This window comes from Chiloscyllium plagiosum, unplaced genomic scaffold (assembly GCF_037043375.1).
Source record: "Chiloscyllium plagiosum isolate Xiang-an unplaced genomic scaffold, Cpla_swu_hap1 HiC_scaffold_19, whole genome shotgun sequence".
NCBI classification, from domain to species: domain Eukaryota; kingdom Metazoa; phylum Chordata; class Chondrichthyes; order Orectolobiformes; family Hemiscylliidae; genus Chiloscyllium; species Chiloscyllium plagiosum.
The window spans coordinates 65925767-65939995 of NW_028270157.1; the positions used below are offsets into that span (position 1 = coordinate 65925767).

Here is a 14229-nt window from a genome sequence, read left to right on the forward strand (position 1 = left end):
CTATACCCCTCTGCTGTCTTTTTATAACATCTTCAGCACTTCTTTCATAACTCAACTCCGTATCATCAACAAAATTTAACATTGTGTTTAAGAGTTGGGATGTCATGTTGCAGTTGTACATTACATTGATTTGGCCACTTTGACAAGACTGCATTCAGTTCTGGTCTCCATGCTATAGGAAGGATATTATTAAACTTGAATGGGTGCAGAAAAGATTTACAAGGAGGTTGCCATGCTTGTAGAGTTTGAGCTATAGGAAGAGGCCGAATCGGCTGGCGCTGTTTGCCCTGGAGTCTCATAGGCTGAGCGGTGAGATAATGGAGGTTTATAAAATCATGAGGGGTACGGATGAGGTGAATAGTCCATGTCTTTTTCCCAGGGTAGGGGAGTCAAAACAGAGAAGGCATAGGTTTAAGGTGAGAGAAGACATAGAGGGGACCTCAGGGACAACTTTTTCCACGCAGAGTGTGGTGCATGTATGGAATGAGCTGCCGGGGAAGTGGTGGAGACAGGTACAAAACAAAATTTAAAAGCGTCTGGATGGGATCATAAATAGGAAGGATTGAAATAGGTTTGGGCCGAATGTTGGCAAATGGGAACAGATGAATTTAGCATATCTGGTTGGCATGGATGGGTTGGACTGAAGGGTCTGTTTCAGTGCTGTAGAACCCTGTGACCCTACGTGACACTCAATCCCCTCAGTTAAGTCATAGATTGCAAACACATCCAAATAATAATTCCTGAACGAAGCACATTTCGTAACAAACAGAAACAAGAGAGGAAGTGGTGTCATCGTGATAATGCAACACCAGTTACCTGTACAGTTCCTCCCATCCCCAGTGTAACCAGCCTCACACACACACTGGAAAGAGCCGGGGCTGTTGAAACAGGAGGCCGAGCTGTGACAGTCGTGGCCTCCACTTTCACATTCATTCACATCTGGGGGTTAGAAAATTAAGAATTCACTGGAGGTTTCCAGCTTGGTGAATCTGAAACTTGCTATAGAAACAACCTCAGATTTAAGCCTGGTCACATGACATGAGAGAAACATCCTTCACAGAAACACTGGTCAGATTCTTGCCCATTTCTTCCATGTATCCATACCCCTCTGCTATCACCTGATACCTTCTTCAACAGTTATTTCACAACTAAACTCAGTATCATCGACAACATTTAACATTGATTATAGGAGTTGGGAATGTCATGTTGCAGGTATACAGGACATTAGTTAGGCCACTTTTGGAATATTGCGTTCAATTTTGGTTTCCCTGGTATAGGAAAAATATTATTAAACTTGAAATGGGTACAGAAAAGATTTACAAGGATGTTGTCACGGTTGGAAGGTTTGAGCTTGAAAAGTCTGGGGCTATTTTCCCGGCAGTTTCAGAGGCTGAGGGGTAATCTTATGGACATCTATAAAAGGTTGAGGAGCATGGATTGGGTCGTAGAGTCATAGAGATGTACAGCATGGAAACAGATGCTTCTGTCCAACTTGTCCATGCCGACTAGATATCCTAACCTTATCTAGTCCCATTTGCCAGCATTTGGCCCATATCCTTCTCAACCCTTACTATTCATGTACACATCCAGACATCATGTAGTTTAAATGATGTCATTGCACCAGCCTCTACCACTTCCTCTGGCAGCTCATTCCATACACGCACCACCCTCGGCATGAAAAAGTTGCCTCTTCGGTCCCTTTTATATCTTTCCCCTCTCACTTTAAACCCACGCTTCTCGTTCTCGACTCCCCCACCCCAGGGAAAAGACTTTGTCTACTTACTCTATCCATGCCCCAGGGTAGGGGAGTCAAGAAATAGACAGCATATGTTTAACATGAGAGATGACATAAAAGAGACCTTGGGCAACTTTTTCATGCAGAGGGTGGTGCATGTACAGAGTGAAATATCAGAGGAAGTGTTGGAGGCGGGTACAAATACAACATTTAAAAGGCATCTGGATGGGTACATCATGAGGAAAGATTTAGAGTGATATAGGCCAAATGCTGGCAAATGGGAATAGATTAATTTAGGATATCGGGTCGACATGGGCAAGTTGGACTGAATGGTCAGATTCCGTGGTGTACAACTCTGTGTCCCTGTGTTACACTCAATTCCCTCAGTCAAGTCATGGTTATGGATTGCAAATATGTCCAGACAATAATCCCTGCACTAAGCACAGATCCTAACAAACAGAAGCAGGAGAGGAAGTGGTGTCATCCAGATAATGCAACACTTGTTACCTGTACAGTTCCTCCCATCTCCAGTGTAACCAGCCTCACACACACATTGGAAAGAGCCGGGGCTGTTGAAACAGGAGGCCGAGCTGTGACAGTCATGGCTTCCACTTTCACATTCATTCACATCTGAGGGTTTAGAAAGGAGGGGTTCATTGGAGGATCACAGCTTTGTGAATCTGAAACTTTCTATAAAGACACAGACATAGCCTTCAACCACATGACCCTTATAAATGATGAACTGATCCCTCTGTTCATTTACTGGGTAAACAGCTCGGGTAGTAAACCATTAAATGTCCAGGTCAGATTGCCCCCAGTTCCCATTCTCACTCGATACTGAGATCCGTGCGGAGAGTGACTGGGTGTTAGAAGGGCTGGCAGCTCTGATGGATGGTGATGGGAAATCATTGATAAGGCCGACTCCTGATTGGTGTCCAATGAATCAAAGTGGAAGGTCCTTGTGTGTAAACACAGAGTGAGGACAGAATTAGGCCGGATTGAGGACAGCCACCCCTCCATTCACCCCCCAGTTGTATTTTCCAAATTCTGTTAAACTCTCTTAATCTGGATATTTTGTAGCGAAATGCATCTGATGACATGAGCAATTCTTAATGTTTGAAGGTAAGGACAGTCACTTTTCAGGAAAAACTTTCCCTCAAAAACAAAGTAAATTCCACAACTTGATCAATGAACCCACCCCTCCCCCTTTGGGGATGTAACACAGTCTCCAGTCTGATATGGAGGCGGTGTGTTCAGTTCATTCCCCACTGGGTTCACTGATCCCCATCACACACCTGTACAGACAGATCCATTCCAGGTGTAGCCAGTCCCACAGGAGCATCTGAAGCTTCCGTCCTGCTGGATACAGGAGGCATTGGCTCCACACGGATTGCTCAGGCACACGTTAATCACTGAAAGCAGAAAACAAATGAGGTGAACACACAGTGTAGCTGCATTGTGCCACTCTCAGTTGTGGGACTCAGATACCAAAAGTATATTTCATAAAGTGCATGAATAACGAGGGCGAGATATAGGTAATTACAGAAGAAAACCAAAACCTTGTGGATTTTAAATATACCATGCAGTTTTCACTCTTTCAGACTGAGATCTACGGAACACTCAGTTGTCTCAGGGCTAATTTAAAATCTCAGAATGGTTACAATTCAGGGATCGGTGCACTTAGCCTGTCCCAGTTCCCAATAAGATTACGTTAGTATTAATGCTTGTCTCATTCCTCTTGTCTGTTGTCTGTAGCCCTGCAATAACGCTCTGTTCTGACGTTTATCCATATACCATTTGGAGGGCACAAATGAATCTGCTGCACACTTTCAGGGAAAGCTTTTCAGATCATGATCACTTCCTGAATAAAAATATTTTTTTCTCATGATTGTCAACATCTCCATCCGATCTCCTCTGAATTTTCTCTTTTCCCCATGGAGAACAGGCTTGGCTTCTTCAACTGATCCTTTTAACTGATGTCTTTCATCTTCTGAATAATTCCCATGTATCCTTCTGAACTCTGCCTTGTAAATATGCACTCTCCAGAATTGCAGACAATTCTGCAATTGCTGCAAACCAGTCTGTGTAAAAGGGTCATCATATCTACCTTCCTTTTGTACTCCATGCCTTCTCATATAAAGCCCAGGATCTCATAAGACGTTTTAACCAAATTTGCAACTTGACCACCACATTCAATAATTTGCTCCTGCGCCACTTTTAGCATATCATTTAATTCATATTAATTATCCTCATTCTTCCTTGTAATATCGATCACTTCACATACCTCTGTAATAAGGTGTCAGCAACATTGGTTGACACATTGCATCAGTTGTCTATTTACTTGAAATCTATCAGTACCTTCCTCATGGTCCCAAAGTTCAGGTCTGCTGCAAGTTTGGAAATTATTCACTGTCCATCCGATTATAGATCATTTGTTTGTTTCAGGAAAATGTAATGGTCCTGATCCCCAAGATCCCCACTATATACCTTCCTGCGATCCAACAAACAATTGTTGATCTCGACTCTCTGTTTCCTGTCATTCAACTTTGTATCCATCCTATCACCATCCTTTTTAATCCATGGGCTTCCATTTTCCAGCAAGACTGTGATGCCTTGTCACATGACATCAACAGGTTTACTCTGGTCATCACTCTCAGTTGCCTCATAACAAACTCAAAAAAACTGATTGTTGCTCATGTTTATTGTTTCTCTAATGATTGAACAAGTCCCAACAAGGTACAGGTCAGAAAGCTATAATTTCACCATTTTAATGGCCCTGCTGATTTTTGCAAAGGATAAATCTAATTATGCACATAAGGAAGGTGACAGGGTGAATCAAACTCTCAGAGATTGTATTTTCCTCACAATGTATACTAAAGTACAGAAATGGGTTGATTTTTCCAGGGAATTTACAACGTCAGTTATTCGAACAATTCTTCCAATTTCAAACCAATTTATAATTAAACATGTTTGAAATACTTACAACCTTTGGTTTTAAAATGCAATGCCAAACTAGTGTCCTCCTCTCCAGAGAATGTTCTGACAGAAACTGTTACGATGTAGGGAGTTGATTCACTGAGATCTGTTCAAGGCAGGTAATGAGGTTCATTAGTGACATGGATTCCATTTTAAAATGGGGACCAGCAGAACATAAATAGCAAAAGAAGCAAAGGCAACAAGAGTAAACACTTGCTCATTTACACAGTGTGTGTTTAGGTTCTGGCATGTACCAAACTAACCGTGTGGTGGAAACAGATTCAATTGTCTCTTATAAAAGGAATGGAAGGAAGATGGCCAGGGTGAAAGGCTGGGTCAGTTGGTCTTTAGGCCTCGTTGTTCGGGGATTGTGGGCATTGCTGGCTGGGCAGGTATTCATTGCCCATCCCTTAGTACCTTTGAACTGAGTGGCTTACGAAGGCATTTCAGAGGGAAGTTTAGAGTCAACTAGCTTGCTTTGTGTTTGGAGTCATTTGAAGGTCAGATTGGGTAAAGATGAGACATATCCTTTTCTGAAGGACATTAGTGAACCAAATGAGTGTTTGTGACTTTCATAGTGGTTGCATGGTTGTCATTAATTTAATTCCAGATTTAACGCAATTCTGATTTCACAATCTGACATGTTCAAAAAATGCCAACATGGTCATAAAGAGCTGAACAGGTTCTCCTTTACAGTGAGAACTCTGATGATTTCGAAGCTAGCACCTTATAGGACATCAGACAGGCACTGATTGAAATGGGAATGCTGTTTAACATTGTAATGGGGCCATCACTCTCACACTTATCACCAGATGTGTTCAAGCAGCTGATCTTGCTGCAGGTCTCGAGGTAACTGTTCCAGCCCCTCTTTTGTCTTTTTGCTGAACCACACTCTTCCCAAGCCAATGTTCTCAATGGCGCACTAAAATCATCATGGTTACAAATCTTTTTAGAGTTTGAACTTTTATGTACTGAGCATCCTTCTTCTATGCTACCCTGCTTTCCATTCATCTGTTCTCCAAAATTTTTCATCGCCTGCATTTCTGTCCCAAGCTCAGCAGAAAATACAAACAGATTTAAGATTGTCAAGTCTAAAGATCTGTGGGTCTCAATCTCACATTTCATTCCACATTCACAATGTCCCTACCTGTGAGGATCACACTGGTATTCGGAGGGAAAGCAATTATAGTCTTCTTAGGTCTGACAGTACCATAAGGACGATAGCTAATGGAGTAGGAGCCAACCAGGGCAATGTCTCTTGGATGTAGATCCCAGCCAATCACAGCAGTTGATGAGGATATATGGGAAGCCTGTATGTTGCTGAGGTATCTCGATGCTGCCAATAAACAGAGCCTCAGTCAGATTGAGGAAAACATTTAGTTCTAAGAGAGAGAGAGAGAGAGAGAGAGAGATGGGGGAGAAAGAGAGAGGGAGAGAGAGAGAGAGAGGGGATAGAGAGATGGGGCAGAGAGAGAGGAGAGAGAGGAGAGAGAGAGATGGGGCAGAGAGAGAGGAGAGAGAGGGGAGAGAGAGAGAGAGCGAGAGAGTGAGAGAGAGAGAGATAGAGATAGAAAGAGAGAGGGGGAGAGAGAGAGGGGGGATAGAGAGATGGGGCAGAGAGAGAGAGGAGAGAGAGAGAGAGACAGAGAGAGCGAGAGAGAGAGCGAGAGATAGAAAGAGAGGGGGAGAGAGAGAGGGGATAGAGAGATGGGGGAGAGAGAGAGGGAGAGAGAGAGGGGGAGAGAGAGAGGGGAGAGAGAGATGTGGCAGAGAGAGAGGAGAGAGAGAGAGAGAGGAAAGAGAGAGAGAGAGAGACAGACGGACAGACAGGGTGGAGAGAGAGAGGGGAGAGAGAGACACACACACAGGGTGGAGAGAGAGAGAGACAACTTTAGACTGATGATAAAATGTGTAAATACATACATGGGAGAGTAGTGACATTAAGTGGCTGGGAGCTGAGTGTCTGGTTTAAGAGGGAGTGACACACAATGGACATGATGTAAGTGGTATCTGGATCCAACCCTGCAAAACAATACTCATGGTTAGTACAAATACCAGAATACCGTGATAATAATTCACTCAAGTAAACAATTCACTGTTTTTCTCTCAAGCTGTTTTCTCCTATTCAAGGCTCCCACACAATTAACATTAACCATTACCCTGTTTATAGGTCGAGTGACTGGTCCAACATCAGTGCTGTGCTTCTTATAGATATTTTTTAAATATAGAATCCCTACAATGTGGAAACAGGCCAAATGACCCAAGGTGAATTAACATAAACAGCTTTCCACCCAGATTCATCCCCCCTACCCTATCTCTACAACCAGGCATTTCCCATGGCTAATCCTGTTACCTGCACATCCCTGAACACTATGGGACAATTTAGCATGGCCAATCCACCTCTCTTGCACATCTTTGGACTGTGGGAGGAAACCGGAGCACACAGAGGAAACCCACGCAGACATGGGGACAATGTGTAAACTTCACACAGACAGTCATCCGATGGAATTGAAACCATGTCATTGACGCTATAAGGCAGCAGTGCTAAGCACTGAGCCACCGTGCCACCCACAATACTTCCCAGTGTAGCCTGGGAACCACCCACCCACGTTTACTAGAAGGTGACTGGCCGACACTGCAGGTTATTTTTCTGGATGGCACAGCGATGTTAGAACCAGTTATTGAACATTCTGCTTTAACATGGGGTAGGGATCAGGGCAGGGTGTGTTGCTCAAGAATACAAAAGCTACCAATCTCAGCTTCTGTTTTTAAAATGATCAGTCAGTCTTTTTCTCCGCAATCAGTTTTTCTGATTTACAGCAATGACCTGCTTTGTGTTGGGTCTCCCGCACTTTCAGCCACATTGGAAAACAATGTCTAACCCTTGACCTCTCTTCCTCTGCGGGGAAATTTCAATATCAGGTCACCTCCCTTACTGGGCAAAATGATTCAGTCACACTTCAATAACTGGTCCTAGGGCCTTTACACGTGTTTGAGCCATGATACCAAATCCTCCACAGTTGGAGCAGGATCCATGGATGGACTTTCCTCCCTTTCACTTGGGGCCAGTGGGGCTGATTCCAGGATTTGTCAGCAGCAAAGACTTCCATCTCTATGACCCCTTCCATCGCTCCAGCACATCCCAATGATGCACTGCTCAAGTGGATTCACAGTCACAGCGAAGGAGCTCAAGCAATCAAGGAACACACAGCAAGGATACAGAAACAGCAATGAGGTAATGATCAGATAACCTGCTGTGGTGGGGTTTATTTTCTTAGGTGACAGCTCTCTGGGAGACTAAAGTAATGCTGCTAGAATTTATTAAGACATTGGCAAGAAGTCTTAATTTACAACTGAAATGATCCACAAGGGCTCTTCACACTGGTGTAACACTTCTGTTCGCTTCCAGCAAACTCAATATAATCATCTGACTAACATCATTACACCATCATTATGCATGCTCTGATGTCAATCCCATTGACATCCTCTACCTCAACATCTCCTCACAAAGTGTCACACAGGATCAGTCCTTGAAGTGCTCTGACTAATCTGCCTGTTTTGCTGCTGTTTTTATGCAGAGCTCTTGGAAGTTCTCCTCTCTTCAGTCAGTGTACATTCTTCTCCTGCATGGCTGCCCAGCTTCTAATGTTCTGCTCCTTCTGAGGAATACGCTAGAGTCTCTATTGGTTTCTTGTCGAATGATAGTGTTGCATGAATTTGAACCTGTCCATTTTAGTAGGAAGAATGAAAAACAGTCTTTTTGATTTATTCATTCATGGGGTGTGGGTGGTGCTGGCTGGGCCACATTTAGTCCTTATCCCTTGGTGTCCTTAAGAAGTCGGTGAGCTGCTTCCTTGAACTGCTGTAGTACATCTGCTGTAGATAGACCCACAATGCCCTTCGGAAGGGAATTCCAGGATTATGTACAAGCAACACTGAAGGAATTGAAGCAATATATTTCCGAGTCACAGTGGCTCAGTGGTTAGCACTGCTGCCTCACAGCACCAGGGACCTGGGTTCGATTCCAGCCTCGGGAAACTGTCAGCATGGAGTTTGCACATTCTTCCCGTGTCTGCATGGGTTTCCTCGGGTGCTCCAGTTTCCTCCCACACTCCAAAGGTGTGCAGATTCGGTGAATTGGCCATGCTAAATTGCCGATAGTGTTCAGTGATGTGTAGATTAGGTGTATTAGTCAGGTGTAAATATAGGATAAGAGGTAGGGGAATGGGTCTGGATGGGTTACTCTGCACAGGGTCGATGTGGACTTGTTGGGCCGAAGGGTCTGTTTTGGGATTCTATGAAGTCAAGATGGTGATTGGCTTGGAGAGGAATTTGCAACATCAATGTTCCCATGTATCTGCTGTCCTTGTCCTTCTTGACGGAAGTGGTTGTAGATTTGGAAGATGCTGTGGAAGGAGCCTTGGTGGATTTCTGTTGTGCATTTTGTAGGTAGTGCACACTGCTCCTGCTGAGTATCAGTAGGAGAGAGAGTGGATGTTTGTGTGTGTGTGTGGTACTAATTAAGTGGGGTACTTTATCATGGATCGTGTCAAGCTTCGTAAATGCTGTTGGAGCAACTGTCATCCAGGCAGGTGCGGAATATTCCTGACTTGCGCCTTGTTGACAACCTTTTGTGGAGTCAGGCGGTGAGTTACACATTGCAGTATTCCGAGCTTCTGACTTGCTCTTATTGCAACAGTATTTATATGGTGAGACCAGCTGAGTTTCTGGTCAAGGTAATTCCCCAGGATGTTGATACTGGGGAAATTCAGTAATGGTAACGTCACTGAATTTCATAGGGCTGTGGTTAGATTGTCCCTTATTGGAGATGAACTGTGCCTGGCGTTTTTGTCGTGTGAATGTTACTTTCTGCTTTTCAGCCCAGGGCTGAGACTGGATGTTGTCCATTGCTGCATTTGGTCATACTGTTTCAGTATGTGAGGAGTCGCAAACAGTGCTGAACATTGTGCAATCATCTGTGAATATCCCAACATCTGGCCTTCTGATGGAGGGAAGGGCATGGATGAAATAGCTGAAGATGGTTGGGCCTCAGACATTTCCCTGAGGAACCCCTGCAGAGATATCCTGGAGCGGAGATGACTGAACTCTGGTAACTGACTGGGTTGGTTTTGTCCTGCTTTGGTGTACAGTTGTTAAGAAAGCTTATGGTATTTTGGCTTTCATTAACGGGGGATCGTGTTTAAGAGCTGCCAGGTTTTGCAACAGCTCTACAACTCCCTGGTGAGTTCACACTTGGAATATTGTGTCCAGTTCTGGTCATCCTATGATAAGAAAGATACAGAGGCTTTGGAGAGGGTGCAAAGAAGGTTTACCAGGATGCGGCCTGGACTGGAGGGCTTGTCTTATGAAGAAAGGTTGACTAACCTTGGACTTTTCTCTCTGGAGAGAAGGAGGAAGAGAGGTGACCTGATCGAGGTAGACAAGGTAATGAGAGGCATGGATAGAGTCAATAGCCAAAGACTTTTCCCCAGGACAGGATTGACTGGGATGAGGGGTCATAATTTTAAGATATTAGTAGCAAGGTATAGAGGAGGCGTCAGAGGTAGGTTTTTTGCGCAGAGAGTTGTGAATGCATGGAATGCGTTGCCAGCTGTGGCGATGGAAGTTGAATCATGAGGGACATTTCAGTGCCTGCTGGACATGCACATGGATAGCAGTGAGTTGAGGGGTGTGTTGGTAAGGTTATTTTATTTTACATTAGGATTAATCCTCGGCACAACATCATAGGCTGAAGGGCCTGTTCTGTGCTGTACATTTCTATGTTCTATGTGCTAACAGATCTGGTCATGTTTTTACTCTGTTGGGAGAAGTAGCTGCCAGTGTTGTAACTATACTGAAGGAGCTTAACTGTGGAGTAGCAAGCTCTAGAACACAGGTCTGCAGTACTATTGTTGAAATGTGGTCAGGCCTGTAGTCATTGTAGTATCCAATGCCTCAACCCATTTTTTGATATCACATGGAGTGAATTGAATTGGCTGAAGATTTCCATATGTGATGCTGAAACCTCTGCAGGAGGCTAAAATGGAACATCCACTCAGCACATTTTTTGAGTATCATTGCAGCTTCAGCTTTATCTTTTGCAATGATGAGTTGGGCTCTACCATCATGGATGGCACGGTGACTCAGTGGTTAGCACAGCTACCTCACAGTACCAGGGACCGGGGATCGATCCTAGTCTTGGGTGATGGTGTAAACTTCATACAGATCATCTCCCTGTGTCTGCATGGGTTTTCTCTGGGAGCTCTGGCTTCCTCACAAAGTCCACAGATGTGCAAGTTAAGTGGATTGGCTATGCTAAATTGGCCATAGTGTCCAGAGATACGAAGGGTAAGAGAATTGCCCATGGTAAATATGGGGTTACGGGGATAGGGGAGCAGGATGAGTCTAGGTGAGATGATTTTCAGAGGGTCGATGTAGACTTGATGGGCCGAATGGCCTCTTTCTGCACTGTAGGGATCCCTCCTCTAGCTTATCTCTCCACGCTTCAGGCTCTCTGCCTTTATTCCTGATAAAGGGCTTTTGCCCGAAACGTCGATTTTGCCTGTCCTTGGATGCTGCCTGAATTGCTGTGCTCTTCCAGCACCACTAATCCAGAATCTGGTTTCCAGCATCTGCAGTCATTGTTTTTACCTCGTTGATTTTAACCCTACTGCGAATCCTCTTGCAAGGATGCCTGCCTTGAAGAAGTTTTCCTCCTCTCTCTACAAGAATCTCAGGGAGTCTCTCTCTCACTGCAACTCCCAGGTCATTTCCTCAGCCCTGAAGCTCTTCAACCATGTCCTGAAACAAACTCGCTATCACAGCCACATCTGCTTCCTCAGTGCCTGCCTCCGTAACCAACTCACCCCACACGGACTCCGGACCACCTTTAAACCAGCAGAGTTCGGACCCGAACAGGACAAACAGTACAGATTACAGATTCAAAAACACCAGCAATGGTTCTCCATCAAGATCCTCCGCTCCACGCTTGCAGCAATGCGCCGGTACCTAACCTCTCTACAGTCTGCCCTGCCTCAGCTGAGGGCCACACTCTCTCAGAATTACAAAGGACCCACTCTGTACTACATCCTCAGGAGAATTCATACTCTCAACAAACAGTATTTCAATTCCATCTCAAACATCAAAAACTGTAAGTACAACAAACTTTTATCTACCCAGCTCCATAACCAGCGCTCCTTGAACATTCCAGAAGATTCCCCTGGCCTCGGAAACACCATTAGCCATGCGGCTGATGCAGCTACCACCCCCACGCTGATTGATGATGTCACTTCTGCCCCTATCATGGCCACTCCCACAGCCACTTCCGGCCCTCACATCATCGCTGATGCCACACGCTCAGTGACTTCCGCCACCCCTACTGCCGTGTCTGCCACCACTTCCGCCCCCACCAGCGCCACTCACCTGCATTCTGCTGACACGCCCCCCACAGACCCCACTGTCACTATCCCCACCCCCCAGAACCCTGAGGGGAACACTACTCCTGCTCATGACTCTACCCCCATTCCCCCCACCATCACACCCACTCCAGGGACTGGCTCCGACCCCACTCCCAGCTCCACACCCACACCAGATCCCAGCTCCCAGCCCTGCCGAGTTTTCACCATCCCCCCAGACCTCCCCCTCACTGAGGACGAACGATCAGTCCTCAGCAAAGGACTCACCTTCGTCCCCCTCCGTCCACGCATCAATGAATTTAATACACGCCGTGACATCGAACAATTCTTCCGTCGCCTCCGCCTCCGAGCTTACTTTCATAATCAGGACTCCCACCCACTTTCCGAGGACCCCTTCGCCCACCTCCAACACACTGCATCCACCTGGACACCCCGCGCTGGCCTATTACCTGCCCTCGACCTCTTCATTTCCAACTGCCGCCGGGACATTAACCGCCTCAACCTGTCGACCCCCCTCCCCCACTCCAACCTCTCACCCTCACAACGCGCAGCCCTCCAATCCCTCTGCTCCAATCCTGACCTCACCATCAAGCCAGCGGACAAAGGGGGCGCAGTGGTAGTCTGGCGCACTGACCTCTACATCGCTGAAGCCAAACGCCAACTCGAGGACACCTCTTCCTACCGCCCCCTTGACCATGACCCCACCCCCCATCACCAAACCATCATCTCCCAGACCATACAGAACCTCATCACCTCAGGAGATCTCCCACCCACAGCTTCCAACCTCATAGTCCTGGAACCCCGCACTGCCCGGTTCTACCTCCTTCCCAAGATCCACAAGCCTGACCACCCTGGCCGACCCATTGTCTCAGCATGCTCCTGCCCCACTGAACTCATCTCTACCTACCTCGACACTGTCCTATCCCCCCTAGTCCAGGAACTCCCCACATACGTTCGAGACACCACCCACGCCCTCCACCTCCTCCAAGACTTCCGTTTCCCCGGCCCCCAACGCCTCATCTTCACTATGGATATCCAATCCCTCTACACCTCCATCCGCCATGACCAGGGCCTCCAAGCCCTCCGTTTTTTCCTCTCCAGACGTTCCCAACAGTACCCCTCCACCGACACTCTCATTCGTTTGGCCGAACTGGTCCTCACCCTTAACAATTTCTCCTTTGAATCCTCCCACTTCCTCCAGACCAAAGGGGTAGCCATGGGCACACGTATGGGCCCCAGCTATGCCTGTCTCTTTGTTGGCTACGTAGAACAGTCGATCTTCCGTAATTACACCGGCACCACTCCCCACCTCTTCCTCCGCTACATTGATGACTGCATTGGCGCCACCTCGTGCTCCCGCGAGGAGGTTGAGCAATTCATCAACTTCACCAACACATTCCACCCTGACCTTAAATTTACCTGGACCATCTCTGACACCTCCCTCCCCTTCCTGGACCTCTCCATCTCCATCAGTGACGACCGACTTGACACTGACATCTTCTACAAACCCACCGACTCCCACAGCTACCTGGATTACACCTCTTCCCACCCTAACTCTTGCAAAAATGCCATCCCTTATTCCCAATTCCTCCGCCTCCGCCGTATCTGCTCCCAGGAGGAGCAGTTCCACCATAGAACACACCAGATGGCCTCCTTCTTTAGAGACCGCAATTTCCCTTCCCACGTGGTTAAAGATGCCCTCCAACGCATCTCATCCACATCCCGCACCTCCGCCCTCAGACCCAACCCCTCCAACCGCAACAAGGACAGAACGCCCCTGGTGCTCACCTTCCACCCTACCAACCTTCGCATAAACCAAATCATCCGCCGACATTTCCGCCACCTCCAAACAGACCCCACCACCAGGGATATATTTCCCTCCCCACCCCTCTCCGCCTTCCGCAAAGACCGTTCCCTCCGTGACTACCTGGTCAGGTCCACGCCCCCCTACGACCCACCCTCCCATCCTGGCACTTTCCCCTGCCACCGCAGGAACTGTAAAACCTGCGCCCACACCTCCTCCCTCACCTCTATCCAAGGCCCCAAAGGAGCTTTCCACATCCATCAAAGTTTTACCTGCACATCCACTAATATCATCTATTG

General features: G+C 46.6%; 1 protein-coding gene across 1 annotated transcript in view; it reads right to left on the bottom strand.

Moving 5' to 3' along the window:
• Positions 1–14229, bottom strand: part of LOC122546735 (uncharacterized) — a 110974-nt gene that overhangs the window by 66511 nt on the left and 30234 nt on the right. The window contains exons 12-17 of the mRNA XM_087996934.1: positions 6635–6733; positions 5859–6047; positions 4719–4817; positions 3031–3147; positions 2243–2365; positions 817–939 (exon numbers count right to left, since the gene is read on the bottom strand). Coding sequence (XP_087853060.1) covers positions 817–939; positions 2243–2365; positions 3031–3147; positions 4719–4817; positions 5859–6047; positions 6635–6733 — 750 coding nt within the window. The remainder of the gene's footprint in view (positions 1–816; positions 940–2242; positions 2366–3030; positions 3148–4718; positions 4818–5858; positions 6048–6634; positions 6734–14229) is intronic.